The sequence below is a fragment of the Rhinopithecus bieti genome, unplaced genomic scaffold (genome assembly GCF_001698545.2).
Source record: "Rhinopithecus bieti isolate Rb0 unplaced genomic scaffold, ASM169854v2 scaffold_1058, whole genome shotgun sequence".
Classification (NCBI taxonomy): domain Eukaryota; kingdom Metazoa; phylum Chordata; class Mammalia; order Primates; family Cercopithecidae; genus Rhinopithecus; species Rhinopithecus bieti.
This window is the reverse complement of record NW_016803341.1, coordinates 729,186-742,607: the sequence shown is the minus strand read 5'-3', so window position 1 is coordinate 742,607 and position 13,422 is coordinate 729,186. Positions and strand designations below refer to the sequence as shown.

The following is a 13,422-nucleotide window of genomic DNA, read 5'->3' as shown; positions in this document are numbered from 1 at the left end:
ACAGAGGATAGGTGAGAAGGAGGTAGCAGGGATAGGAAGGGGAGTGGAACTTTTATGAGTATATCTTTTTAAATAGCTTGGACTTTTAAACTATTCCTATCTCCTAAATATCAAAAAATAATAAGAATGGAAAAACAACTAAAATGGAATGCCGACAGAAATCAGTTAAACCTATAACTGTACATCAAGTAGATAACATAAACACATAAGAAAAAAATTCAAGAAACTTTTGAACATGGTACTCTGACTGTGTACTCTCAATAGGATACTTTCTAAGGACAAAAAGAACTTCAAAGAAATCTTGGGCTTTAGTTAGTAGTATTTTGAGAGTGGTATTGATGTAGCAATTCTGAAAACTCTTATTTGTATGTATAAGATTTTGCAAGTGAGTAAATATACTGTTGGAATCTCATTAGGAGAAGGGAGATTCAAATACGAAATGGGAGAACAAATGAACACTGAGATGTTTGATGGGAATTACAGGCATCAGTATAAACTCATGAATTTTTAAAAGTTGTATCTCCTAGCTCTGTCCTCTAAGAATACCAAGAAGCAATGACACTCCAGTAACAATGAGTACACCCAAAATCAAGATCTTGGTTTCTAAGTATCATTTCCTTCTAAAAGGAAACAGGGCTCCTTGGAGAAATCAATTATTCTAGGATGGGGGCGAAGAAAGTACTGTACAGACAAATCTACTATAATCTCAGCACTTTAGGAGGCTGAGGTGGGAAGACTGCTTTCAGTCAGGAGTTCAAGACAAGCCTGGGCAACATAATGAGACTCCATCTCTACAAAAAAATTTTTGAGAAGTTAGTTGGGCATCGTGGCACATGCCTGTTGTCCTAGCTACTTGGGAGGCTGAGGCAAGAGGATCACTTGAGCCCAGGAGTTTGAGGTTCCAGTGAGCCAGGATCCTGCCACTGCACTCCAGTCTGGGTGACAGAGTGAGACAAAATAAAAGAAAAAAGAAAGAAAAAGGAAGGAATGAAGACAGAAAATGAAGGAAAGGAAAGAGGAAAGGAGAAAGGAAAAGAAAAGAAAAAGAGAAAGAGAAAAGAAAAGATGAACCTAGAATATCCTGTTGTGTCAGAGAGTACTGAAGCTCTCAAAGACTAAGGGGGCATGTCAAATAGAGAAACTGCTTTAAGGTTGGGTCAAAAGTGGCCCAATTTGCATATCAAAATAAATAATGACAGGAGTAAATTTTTACCCCTGAATTAAAAAAAAAAAACACAAAGACTGTATTAACAGTATCTAAATACTGATAGTTTTAAGAAAACATTAAAGGAAGAGGCAGAAGGGAAACTCAAGAGGATGCCAACTAATTAACATGGAAGGAATAATATCTATGATATCTACAGGAAAATTTGATACTATGCAAATACTCTGTTCTCAATTAGTTTTTCTCCAATAGTTTTAACATCTGTTGGTCATTCTTGTCTGCTTCCAGTTTTAGACTAATGTGAAAAATGCTACTACAAACATTCACATACAGATCTTTGTGTAAATAAACACATTCATTTATCTTGGATAAATACCTAAAAGTAGGGTTATTTGGTCATATTGTAAGTGCATCTTTAGCTTTATAAGAAACTGCAATACAGTTTACACACCACCTGCTCCAACCCAGGATCCATTCTCGGATCACACATTGCATTTATTATAGTTGTTACCTGCTTTTAGCTTCCCAGGTCTGTATCCAAGAGGAATGACGGCATATATCCACTAAAAGACTTGTACAAGCATGTTCAAAACAGCACTATTTGTTGTAAACCCAAAACTAGAAAAACCCAAATGTTCACCAACAGTAGTATGAATAAAGAAACTCTGAAAATTTATGACAATGGAATATTATACAGCAATGAGAAAAGAACAAACGAATGTTACAGACAATATGTGCAAATCTCACAATGTGGAGTAAAAGAAGACACACACAAAAAAGCACATGTTGATGATTCCATTTATATAAAGTTCAATAACAAGCAAAACTAAAATATAAAAGTCAGAAAAGTGATTTCCTATGGGGGTGGTGATTGGGAAGGACACATGTGAGGTTTCTGAGATGCTGATGATGCTCTAAATCTTTAAGTGAGCTGGCCAAAGTAGCTCAGTTGGGAGGGTGTCAGACTGTTCCTTACCTAAGTGATGTTTACTGAATATGCCTGCTTTTTTTTTTTTTTTTTTTGAGATGGAGTCTCGCTCTGTCGCCCAGGCTGGAGTGCAGTGGCACCATCTCGGCTCACTACACACTCCGCCTCCCAGGTTCACGCCATTCTCCTGCCTCAGCCTCCCGAGTAGCTGGGACTATAGGCACCCCCCACCACGCCCAGCTAATTTTTTGTATTTTTAGTAGAGATGTTTTACCATGTTAGCCAGGATGGTCTTGATCTCCTGACCTCATGATCCGCCCGCCTCAGCCTCCCAAAGTGCTGGGATTACAGGCGTGAATCACTGCACCCAGCCCTGGATATGCTTGCTTTTTGAAAATTTACCAAGCTGTACATTTATGATGAATGAACCTTTCTGTATGTTTTATTCCAATAAAAATAAAGAGTAAACATAATCCTGATTCTAAAACTAAGCAAAAGAATGCTGAAAATTCTTTCTGAATTAATTTTAAACTTTGATTTTCAGAAGGCATGCTTCCACTCCTACTTCCCAAGTTCTTTGAGAAAACTTCCCTATGACTAGCAGGTGCTAATGACAACAGTGGGGACAGAAAACGTGCAGGGAAGAAGGCAATTTTCGACTCCATGCTGGATTTAAGTCATCAGGCTTTTTATGAAAAGAGGTTTGTCAATCGGCGTCAAGAGATGCAGTAAGAAATACATATCATTTTATTTGGTAATCTCTCTCCAGGAATTGATTTATCCTAAATCAACAACTCAATTATCTGTGAGCAATAACATAAGTCAGACATTTAAAATTATTTTTTAGAAAAAGAAATCCTTTGAAGATAACACTTACAATTGGCGTCCCAAAAGGAATGTAACCTGTGAACGAGAAGAAAAGAGGCAGGCCTGATAATCCACCCACATCTCACCTGAGATACCCAGGAGCCTCTGGGTTAGGTCTCAGGCCATCAGTGGCCCTAATGAAGGGGTTCAGGTCAGTTAGGCGGGAGGCATCTCCAATCTCACAGACCCTTTCCCCATTCCCATTCAGCCCTTGCCAGGGTTGTGTCCCCAGCCTCCTCTTCTCTGCTCCCCTTTGACCAGGCAGCTTTCACTCTCTCCTGGAACCCAGAGGCCTGTTCCTGCAGGCAGGGCTGCCCATGGCCTGGGGCATCACTGCTTCACACTTGGTGATCCTCCGACGATTTCCTGCGAGGCACGACACACCCTGCCCACGCTCACTACATGAGGCTGAACATCCTCCAAGGACCCCAGAATGTCTTCCTTCTTCCCTCGGCTTGTCTTTCTAACATAGGCCCTTACTTCCCCGGCCAGCATCATGACCATTTCTGGAAAGAAAATTCCCTCCCCACCTAAGCCATGCACCTCTAAGTGCCAGAACTTCTTAAATCTGTGGCATGGCCGGGTGCGGTGGCTCAAGCCTGTAATCCCAGCACTTTGGGAGGCCGAGACGGGCGGATCACGAGGTCAGGAGATCGAGACCATCCTGGCTAACACGGTGAAACCCCGTCTCTACTAAAAATACAAAAACTAGCTGGGCGAGGTGGCGGGCGCCTGTAGTCCCAGCTACTCGGGAGGCTGAGGCAGAAGAATGGCGTAAAACCCGGGAGGCGGACCTTGCAATGAGCTGAGATCTGGCCACTGCACTCCAGTCCGGGCGACAGAGCGAGACTCTGCCTCAAAAAAAAAAAAAAAAATCTGTGGCATCCCCAGTGGCGCAGCAGGGAGCTGGGGTGAAGCGCAGCCAGGCCCTGGGTACAGCCTCCTCGCTGCTCTCAGCCCTCGGGCGAGGCTCCCTCCACAGCCCCAACTGCTGTCAGTGGACAGCCTCTTGTCCCCAACCTCTAACCATGGCAGCCGGTGAGCAGTGGCTGGACAGCAGGATTGGGCTTATTGACTTGCATCTAAAGTGAAGCTTTGCTCCTGAGTGCGCATAATCACACACGCACATGAGCCATGGCTCTCCTACCCACTTCTCTCTGGGGAAGAGAACCAGAGTTTGATCAGGGCCTCAGAGGAATGCATGACTCAAAAAGGTCAAGAATTACAAGAGAAGCCAGGCTCAGGGTGAGAGCCTGCTGTGCCAGGTGCAGGGACTGGGGAGCATCTACAACCACAACTGTAAGATGCTCAGAGCCCTTCCCAGCTCTGGAAGGGCTTTGGGAGGCCAAAGCAGGCGCATCACTTGAGGTCAGGAGTTCAAGACCACCCTGGCCAACATGGTGAAAGCCCATCTCTACTAAAAAATACAAAAATTAGCCAGGCATGGTAGTGTGTGCCTGCAGTCCCAGCTACTCGGGAGGCTAAGGCAGGAGAATCACTTGAATCTGGGAGGTGGAGGTTGCAATGAGCAGAGATCACGCCACTACACTCCAGCTTGGGCAACAGAGTGAGACTCTGTCTCAAATAAAAAGAAAAAAAAAATGCTCAGAGCCTTGAAGTTTTGCATGGCAAAGCAAGGGGGTCACAGGGCACTCAACGCCCCAGTTTACACAATGGCATCACATGTCCACCTACTCCCTGGTTGTTTATTGCTCCCAATGAGGTCAGGCTCTCTGGGGGTGGGGACCCTGACTGACCCATTTGACTTAGACCGCCTTTCTCCAGCCCTCTGAGGCCTTCCCAAAGCAACAGTAGCAGTGCCCTCCCATCCCACCCTCATAACTCAAGGTGGGTGCACCCCATTGTACGGAGAAATGGCAACGAGGAGGCGTCAGCACATCCGTGAGTTTGACTGCAGAGACTCTCAGAACTGTTAGGGGGATAAGCATGCCAGCCTAGCTCGTGTACCTGCTAGTGCTTTCTAAGCCCTAAAGCCCACATAGACACAGCTACCCCTTCAGTGACCACTGGGACTTCCAGGGGCAGGGATCTTGTATTCCCCTCTGCCCCCTGGTCTCCACAGAACAGGAATCCCACCTTCTGTATGTGCACAGCAGTGCAGTAACAGTGCATCCATTCTGAAAGGAGGGCTAATTGCAGGACCAGAGAATAGAGAATTAAGCTGGAGACTGACTGCCTAAAAGGGGCAGGGCAGGGAGCAGGACTTGGAAGGAAACAGCAGGCTACACACTGGTAAGAGAGGGGGAATGACTTGTAGAAGCCAGGGCTTGCTCAGAGGAGGCATCACTGAGGCTGTCCTAGTGAGTGCTGAGTGACGTGGAGTGGGCGGTGCGGGGGACTACCAGATTTGCCTGTGGAAGGCCCAGCTCCACCCCAACTGCTCAGGCAGAAAAGCCAGGCAAGCTCCATAGAGGATTCTGAGGCCTGGCCCCCGTCTTGTACAGGTGAGCTGAGGTGAATGTATAGGTGCAAATATGGCCACAATTGTGACAGGCTCTGTCCCCTCCTTAGGCCAAACCATCTGGACACTCCTGGAGCTGTGACTGGAGTAAGCACCCCAGGCTGACCAGAACCAGAAGGGCCCCAGGAGCTTACCTGACATTCTAAAGGGCATGAAGATCTTCTCATTGGTGTCCGGGTGTAGAATAGCCTGGAAAAAGCAGGAACAGAGAATGGGGTGGGGACAGGGGTGCAGGGAGGGAGAACAGGGAAGGGGAAGGGAGGAGGGAGACAAGCAGAGGCATTAGGGGAGGAAGAAGGCAAGAGGACAACTTCTCTGGGAAGATTCAGACACCAGTGGCTGTAAGTTGCCTTGTGGCCAGTTAGGCTTTTCCACCACCTGAGGCAAGAGAATACCAAACCATGGGCCATAAACAGATAGCATCCCTTCTCCTAACTTACCCTAAAAGCTGAATGCAGTGGACAGCAAAAGTCCATGGGGAATGGGATCGTGTCTACCTTGCAGGCCCTCTACCCCCATGCCTGGCACATGGTAGGCACATAATAAGGATTTTGTGGACAGAGCCATGTCTCTTGCAGGAGCTCAGAGAACCCAGGCAAAGGCCAGCCTGGCCTGAGCTCCAGGCTTCAGAGACTCTGGCCCTTGGGTGCCAGGGCAGAAGGAAGGAGTGAGGGAGTCAAGGGCAAATGTGAGAGCCTGGAAGAGCCATGGGAGGAGGAGCTTCCACTAGATCCCTGGGACAGGGCAGGGTTGAGTCCAGGACAGCATGGAGAAGGAAATAGAGAATTCAAAACTGGATTACCTGCTTGATTTTCTGTGCACTCCAGAGCTGGAAGAAAGAGAGAGAAAGGAAAAGAAAATAAAGAACAAAAATCAAAAGCATATATTGGTTTAAGGTTTCCAACCCATGTTTTCTAACCCAGGGATCCAGCTCCAAAAGCATAAGCAGCTCGGGCTGTCCTTGCCAGCCCAGGCTGGGCAGCCGTCCTATCCTGGGGGTGGTATCAGAGAGTAAGGGCCAGAGAGGTCCCAGAATGGCAGAGCTAGGGGACCTAACATGGATCAATGAAGCCAGGGGTTCTCGACTCTGTCTGCACTTTAGAATTCCTTGGATTATTTTTTTCAGCATTTTCCTAAAGCTCCCTAGCTGACTCTAAGTCATAAGCAGGTAGAAACCTCTGATTTAAATGAAGATACTTCAATTGTCTCCCAGAATCACTAGTGGCAGCGTAATATAATTTTTTCAGAGATAGCCTAGATTCCCTGCTGTGCCACTTCTACCTTTGAGCCTCAGTTTCCTCATCTGTGGAATGGGCCTAATAGCCATGCCTCTAACACAGAGTCATTTAAGAGGTGAATGGGAAGCTCTTGGAGCAGTGTCAGCACAATAGCATGTGCTTATAAGTGCTTACTGTTGCTGACATTATTATGCCTGTTGTTATTATAAGAAGGCTGTAGGGAGAAAAAAGTTCCTTTCAAATGCTGATGAGGCTGTCTCTTTCCAGCAAAGAGACAGGTTGGAGAAACAGAATAATTTGTCAAACCCCTCAAATGACCTAAATACTGTATTGCATCGAATCTAAGACACCACTGATCCTAAGATATACTATTATGTGCCACATACGAAAGAAAACTGTGACCGTAATACCAAGACCCCCATCAATTAAAAGACTCATTTCATTTTACAGATGTTATAATGTGATAAATTAGGCCTTTTTTTTTTTTTTTTGGCGGGGGGGATGGAGTCTCGCTCTGTTGCCCAGACTGGAGTGCAGTTGTGCGATCTCAGCTCACTGCAACCTCTGCCTCCCAGGTTCAAGTGATTCTCCTGCCTCAGCCTCCTGAGTAGCTGGGATTACAGGTACTCACCACCACGCCCGGTTAATTTTTGTATTTTTAGTAGAGACAGGATTTCACCATGTTGGTCAGGCAGGTCTCAAACTCCTGACCTCATAATCTGCCTGCCTCGGCCTCCCAAGGTGCTGAGATTACAGGTGTGAGCCACCGCGCCCGGCCCAGGCCTTTTCAAATCAAGGAAACATGGTAAATAAACATTTACACTGTCCGGGGGCCAGGCACAGTGGCTCACGCCTGTAGCCCCAACAGTTTAGGAGGTCAAAGCAGGAGGATCGCTGAGCCCAGGATCAGTCCACCCTGGGCAACAAAGGGAGACCCCATCTTTACAAAAACTCTTAAAAATTAGCAGGGCGTGGTGGCATGTGCCTGCAGACCCAGCTATTCAGGAGGCTGAGGTGGGAGGAACACTTATGCCCAGGAGGTAGAGGCTGCAGTGAACCATGATTGTGCCATAGCACTCCAGCCTGGATGACAGCATGAGAACCTGTCTCCAAAAAAAAAAACACCAAAGGCCAGTATATATTTTTAATGGAGAAAGAAGGCTATGGGGCTAGAAGGAAGATACAGCCAGCAGCTGATGTTAAAGTTTTATAATAGAACGGTTGTTATGCCTCATGTATATGGCAATGTTGGTCATCTGGAACATAAATTAAGCTGCAGAAGTTAAGAAGGCTACTGGGTAGTAAAAATAGAAGTTATAAAATTGATACATTAAAGTTTATGCATTTTTCTCACAGCTGAGTCCCTCAAACCTTACTTCACAGCCTAATTAACTCTTATTTTAGACACATTTCCAACACACTTGATTGTCTGCTATTCCAGACCCAGGCAGATTAGAAGCAGTCGATGTTTAAAAACTAATAATTGGGGAACAGAGGTGACTGATGAGAGAAAAGTCAAAAAGTTGAATCACTGCTAGCACAAAGGTTAAGTGAGAGCCTAACAGCTAAGAGGTTATATATATATATATTTAAAAAAAAATGATAAAAGGCCAATCCTCCCCTCTTTGCTCAGTAAGCAGCTTCCTGAAGTGCACCGTCAAGTCTGGGCTGTGTCCCTGGTGTGACCCCAGGCTCTGTACACAGACTCCTGACACCCCATACCCTCCACCCCAGTCAACCTTCTGCATCCTCTCCCTCTGGATTCACGGTCAGGCCACTCAGAGGTAGGAACTGGCTTTTCAGCACTGTCTCCTAGCACATTCCAACCCCACAGGGCCTGGAACACAGTAGGTGCTCAATACGTGCTTAATGGAGGAATATTGTCTTCTAAAACAGAAGTATATCTAGACTTAAGTTGACTTCTGATAAGGCACAGTGATGCCAAGGCACAGTTTCATCTCCTTTTCTTCCCAAGTCCTCGAGAAAAGAACAGCAAAGGAATAAACCAGCTGAAAACCCCCTCAGGGAGGAAGCGGACACACAGCAGGCGGAAGATGTCACACATCTTTGAAAGGTGGTAAGCTGATGAAGAGATGAGAGGTTGGCAATGTTGCAGAGGGTGGAAGTGTACCCCACATGCTCAGTGGGAGTGAGTGGGCTCAGCCCAACTAGAGCTCCAGACACCGTGAAGGTGCAGGCAACATGGCCAGAGAGCAGGGAGAGAGGTTGAAAATGTCCCAGCGCACGGAGCAGACGGAGCAGGGAGGCCCAAAGTTCCCGCCCAGGTAATGGAGGTTTATTCTCCAGAGAAGCTGAATCAGAACAGCCCAGACATGGTCACAGGCACAGGGGGACCAGGCAAGGGTCTGAGTGCTGAGTCTCTAAAGGAGCCCGTCTGTGTCCAGCTCCCAGGACACCACAGCTAGGAGGATGGAGACACCTTCTCCAGGGAAACAGAAAGGATCCCAGAGAAATGACCCACAAGAGGGCTGGATTCGTGGACAGGTCATCAGCGTAATGCTGAGAAGGAGGTCCCATTCCAGTGGTCTGATGCTACTGTCTTTTTTTTTTTTTTTTTTTTTTTTACCCAGGCTGGAGTGCAGTGGTGTGATATCGACCCACTGCAAACTCCGCCTCCCAGGTTCAAGTGATTCTTGTGCCTCAGCCTCTCCAGTAGCTGGGATTAGAGGCATGCGCCACCACGCCTGGCTATTTTTTATTTTTTTAGTAGAGACAGGGTTTCGCCATGTTGGCCAGGCTGGCCTTGAACTCCTGCCCTCAAGTGATCCACTTGCCTCGGCCTCCCAAAATGCTGGGATTACAGGCATGAGCCACCTCACCCAACATGGTTGCTATCTTGACTTTAATACAGGCATTGCCACCTAAGGAATTTTGGTCAATGACAGACCACATATACAATAGTGGTCCCATAAGACTACAAGAGAGCTGGAAAATTCCTATGACCTAGTGACCTTGTGGCTATCTTAAAGTAATAGTATAATGCATTACTCACATTTGTGGTAATGCTGGCGTAAACCAACCTACTACATTGCCAGTCATATAAAAGCCTAGCACAACACCTGACAATAATAAACAATGTTACTGGTTTATATGTTTACTATGCCATGCTTCTTATTATTTTATTTATTTATTATTATTTTTGAGACGGAGATTCACTCTTGTTGCCCAGGCTGGAGTGCAATGGCACGGTCTTGGCTCACTGCAACCTCCACCTCCCAGGTTCAAGGGATTCTCCTGCCTCAGCCTCCCGAGTAGCTGGGATTACAGGCGCCCACCCCATGCCCAGGTAATTTTGTATTTTAGTAGAGACGGGGTTTCAACATGTTGGCCAGGCTGGTCTCAAACTCCTGATCTCAGGTGATCCACCTGCCTCAGCCTCCCAAAATGCTGGGATTACAGGCATGAGCCACCGTGCCCGGCCACTTATTATTTTAGAGCATATACCTTCTATTTATATTTAAAAAAAAAAAAGTTAACTGTAAAACAGCCTCAGGCAGGCCCTTCAGGGGGTATTCCAGAAAGAGGCATACTTATCATAGGAGATGACACCTCCTGTGTGTTGCTGTTCCTGAAGACTTTCCAGTGGGACCAGATTTAAAAGACAGTGATATTGATGATCCTGACTCCATGTAGGCCTAGGATAATATGGGTGTTTGTGTCTTACTTTTTAACGAAAACGTTTAGAAAGGTTTTAAAAAAGTAAAATGTTTAAAATAGGAAAGAGCTTATAGACAAGAATTTTTTTGTACAGTTGTACAGTGTGTTTGTGTTTTAAGCTAAGTATTATTACAAAATAGTCAAAAAGTTTTAAAAATGTACAAGTTTATGAAGTAACGCTACTGTAAGCTACGGTTAATTTATTTTGAAGAGAGAGCAATTTTACAATAAATTCAGTGCAGCCTAAGGATATGTGTTTATAAAGCCTACAGTAGTGCACAGTCACATCCTAGGCCTTCACATTCACTGACCACTCACTCACTCACTCACTCACTCACTCAGAGCAACTTCCAGTCCTGCAAGCTCCATTCATGGTAAGTGTTCTATGAAGGTATATCATTTTTTATCTTTTTTTTCTTTTTTTAGACAGGTCTTGCTCTGTCGCCCAGGTTGAAGTGCAGTGATATCATCACAGCTCACTGTAGCCCCCACCTCTCCAGCTCAAGCAATCCTCCCACCTCAGCCTCCTGAGTAGCTGGGACTACAGGCATGTGCCACCACACTTGGCTAACTTTTTGTGTGTTTTTGTAGAAACATGGTCTCCCTATGTTGCCCAGGCTGGTCTCCGACTCTCGGGCTCAAGCAATCCTCCCACTTCAGCCTCCCGAAGTGTTAGGATTACAAGCATGAGCCACCGTGCCTGGCCCCATCTTTTTAATCTTTTATGCCGTATTTTTACTGTACCTTGTCTATGTTTAGATACACAAATACCATGTGTTCCAACTGCCTACAGTATTCAGTAGAGTACCATGCTGTACAGGTTTGTAGCCTAGGAGTAACAGGCTATACCACACGGCCTAGGTGTGGAGTAGGCTCTACCATCTAGGTTTGTATAAGTGCACTCTATGATGTTTCCGTAATGACAAAATCACCTAATGTCGCATTTCTCAGAACATATCCCTGATGTCAAGTGAGGCATGACTTTATCTTTGAATTTGAGTTTCATAAGTTAAGCGCAGTGGGAGAATGGAGCACATGCCGGCAGCCTGGACCCTCAGCTCACACGTGGTCCTGTCTCCCACTGCCTCAGCCACCTCCCTGAAATGAGTTCTTGGCCACCCAGCGACTGCTGCAACCCTCCACTCCTGTCAGAGGCCTGGGCGCAGGGAGGGCCATGCAGGCCCCATGCATCAAGTTGTGAGGCAGGACTCCAGGTGCCTGTGAGGGTCTGCACTTTTCCCACGAGTGTCCCCTGTGGCTAAGGAAGAGAAACACTAAAGAGCAAATAAAAAAACACCTTGCCAGGATGAGAGAAGAATGGGGGAAGAGAGAGAACTCAGAAAGGAAGGAAAAGCTTCTTTTGCTTTTTGAACAAGGGTCTTGCATTTCTATTTCGTATTGAGTCTCACCAATGATATGGTCAGCTCTGCCTAGAAATGCTGATATTTGGAGGACCCCAATGAAACAGATCACTGCTCAGTGAGCCTACACATGCATACACAGAAAATGAATTCTGAGGAAAGGAGACAATGTAGGAACTAAAGAATATTTTAAAAACACTCTAGCATCTTCAGAGCAGACAGACATGAAAGAGGAACAGGATACAATGAAAAAGAGGGAGGGGACAAATCCTGGCTCTGTCGCTTACTCCATGTGTGTCCCTGGGCAAATCACTTTGCCTCTGTGCCTGGTTCTCCATCAGTAACATGAATTGTTGTACGGGAGGGTGCCCTGGAGTCTGCATTTATGGGCACACAGCTAAGCCTATGATTCTCAGCCTCCCCCACAGTCAAGTGGCCTCCTGGTGCTGGCTAATGGATTGTGGGTGGAAATGACGTTCACCAGTTCCAGTCCCCGAAGCCTCCCAAGTGAGGCCCTAGAAGACACAAGTGAAAGGAGGCATCTTGGCATCATCTTTGGCCTCTGCCAGGTCCCCGAGTTGCAATGGAGTCAGATACGAATGAGAAACAGACCTGACTGTGTTCAGCCTCTGAAACCTGGGCGTTATTTGTACTAACATTTGGCTCAATCTGACTAACCCCAAGCGTTAAATGACATATGCCTATATAAAATATTTGACTCATAGAACGTGCTCAATAGTTTTGCCTAAAATAGAGGGAAGCAATTCAAATGAGCAGTTTTTTAAAGGAGTTAATCATCTTTCAAAGCAACTTCATCTCTATTGTTTTATCCACCAAATGCCTGGGAGGTAGACAGATGCTCTTTAGACTAGGTAAGGCATCTCAGAGAAACTAAGTGACTAAGCCAGGGCCCCAGGGGTCGGTGGCAAGATGGAGACAGGCACCCAGGCCTCCTCACCTGGGTCTCCCCCACACTGGAGCACATCAACATCTAAGGTTGGCCAGAATGACTTATTCACTTATTTAATCCCCTCAACAGCCCTAGGAGGTTGGGATTCATATATCTCCCATTTTTACAGATGTGGAAACTAAGGCTCAGAGAAATTAAGTGACTTGCCTGAAGTCCCACAGCAGGCTGGGCGTGGTGGCTCAGACCTATAATCTCAGCATTTTGGGAGGCTGAGGCGGGTGGATTGCTTGAGCTCAGGAGTTTGAGAATAGCCTGGGCAACGTGGTGAAATCCCAACTCTAGAAAAAATAAAAAAATTAGCCAGGCACAGTGGCGTACACCTGTAGTCCCAGCTACTTGGGAGGCTGAGGCAGGAGAATCATCTGAGCCCAGGAAGCGGAGGCTGCAGTGAGCTAAGATCACGCCCTTGCCCTCCATCCTAGGTGACAGGAGTGAAACCCTGTTTCAAAATAAAACAAAACAAACAAAAAAACCTAAAATCAAACAAACAAAAAAACAAAGTCTCGCAGCACTGGGATTTGAACCCAAGCAGTCTGCCTCGAGAGTCCCTGCCCTTAACTACCACTTGCTTCCATCTCTAAAGGCTAGCTCGTCACTGCACTGTTCTGCCCCTCAGGCTTGTCATATATTTTGGAGATCTTTCCACATCAGTGCACAGAAAGCAGTCTTATTCTTCCAACCAAAACCCTTGAATGAATGAAAAGTATATATATTTATTATATATAATATAATA

At 46.0% G+C, this 13,422-nt stretch overlaps 1 protein-coding gene across 4 annotated transcripts in view; it reads right to left on the bottom strand.

Annotated features, from left to right (window-relative positions):
- The window catches only part of SFXN5 (sideroflexin 5), a 133,993-nt gene that overhangs the window by 77,312 nt on the left and 43,259 nt on the right, over positions 1-13,422 (bottom strand). For all 4 annotated transcript variants that reach the window (XR_001886485.1, XM_017876725.1, XM_017876714.1 and 1 more), the window contains exons 4-6: positions 6,245-6,271; positions 5,577-5,631; positions 2,971-2,996 (exon numbers count right to left, since the gene is read on the bottom strand). Coding sequence is in view for 3 of the 4 variants with exons in the window: in XM_017876725.1 (XP_017732214.1) it covers positions 2,971-2,996; positions 5,577-5,631; positions 6,245-6,271 (108 nt within the window). In the remaining variant the exon portion in view is untranslated. The remainder of the gene's footprint in view (positions 1-2,970; positions 2,997-5,576; positions 5,632-6,244; positions 6,272-13,422) is intronic.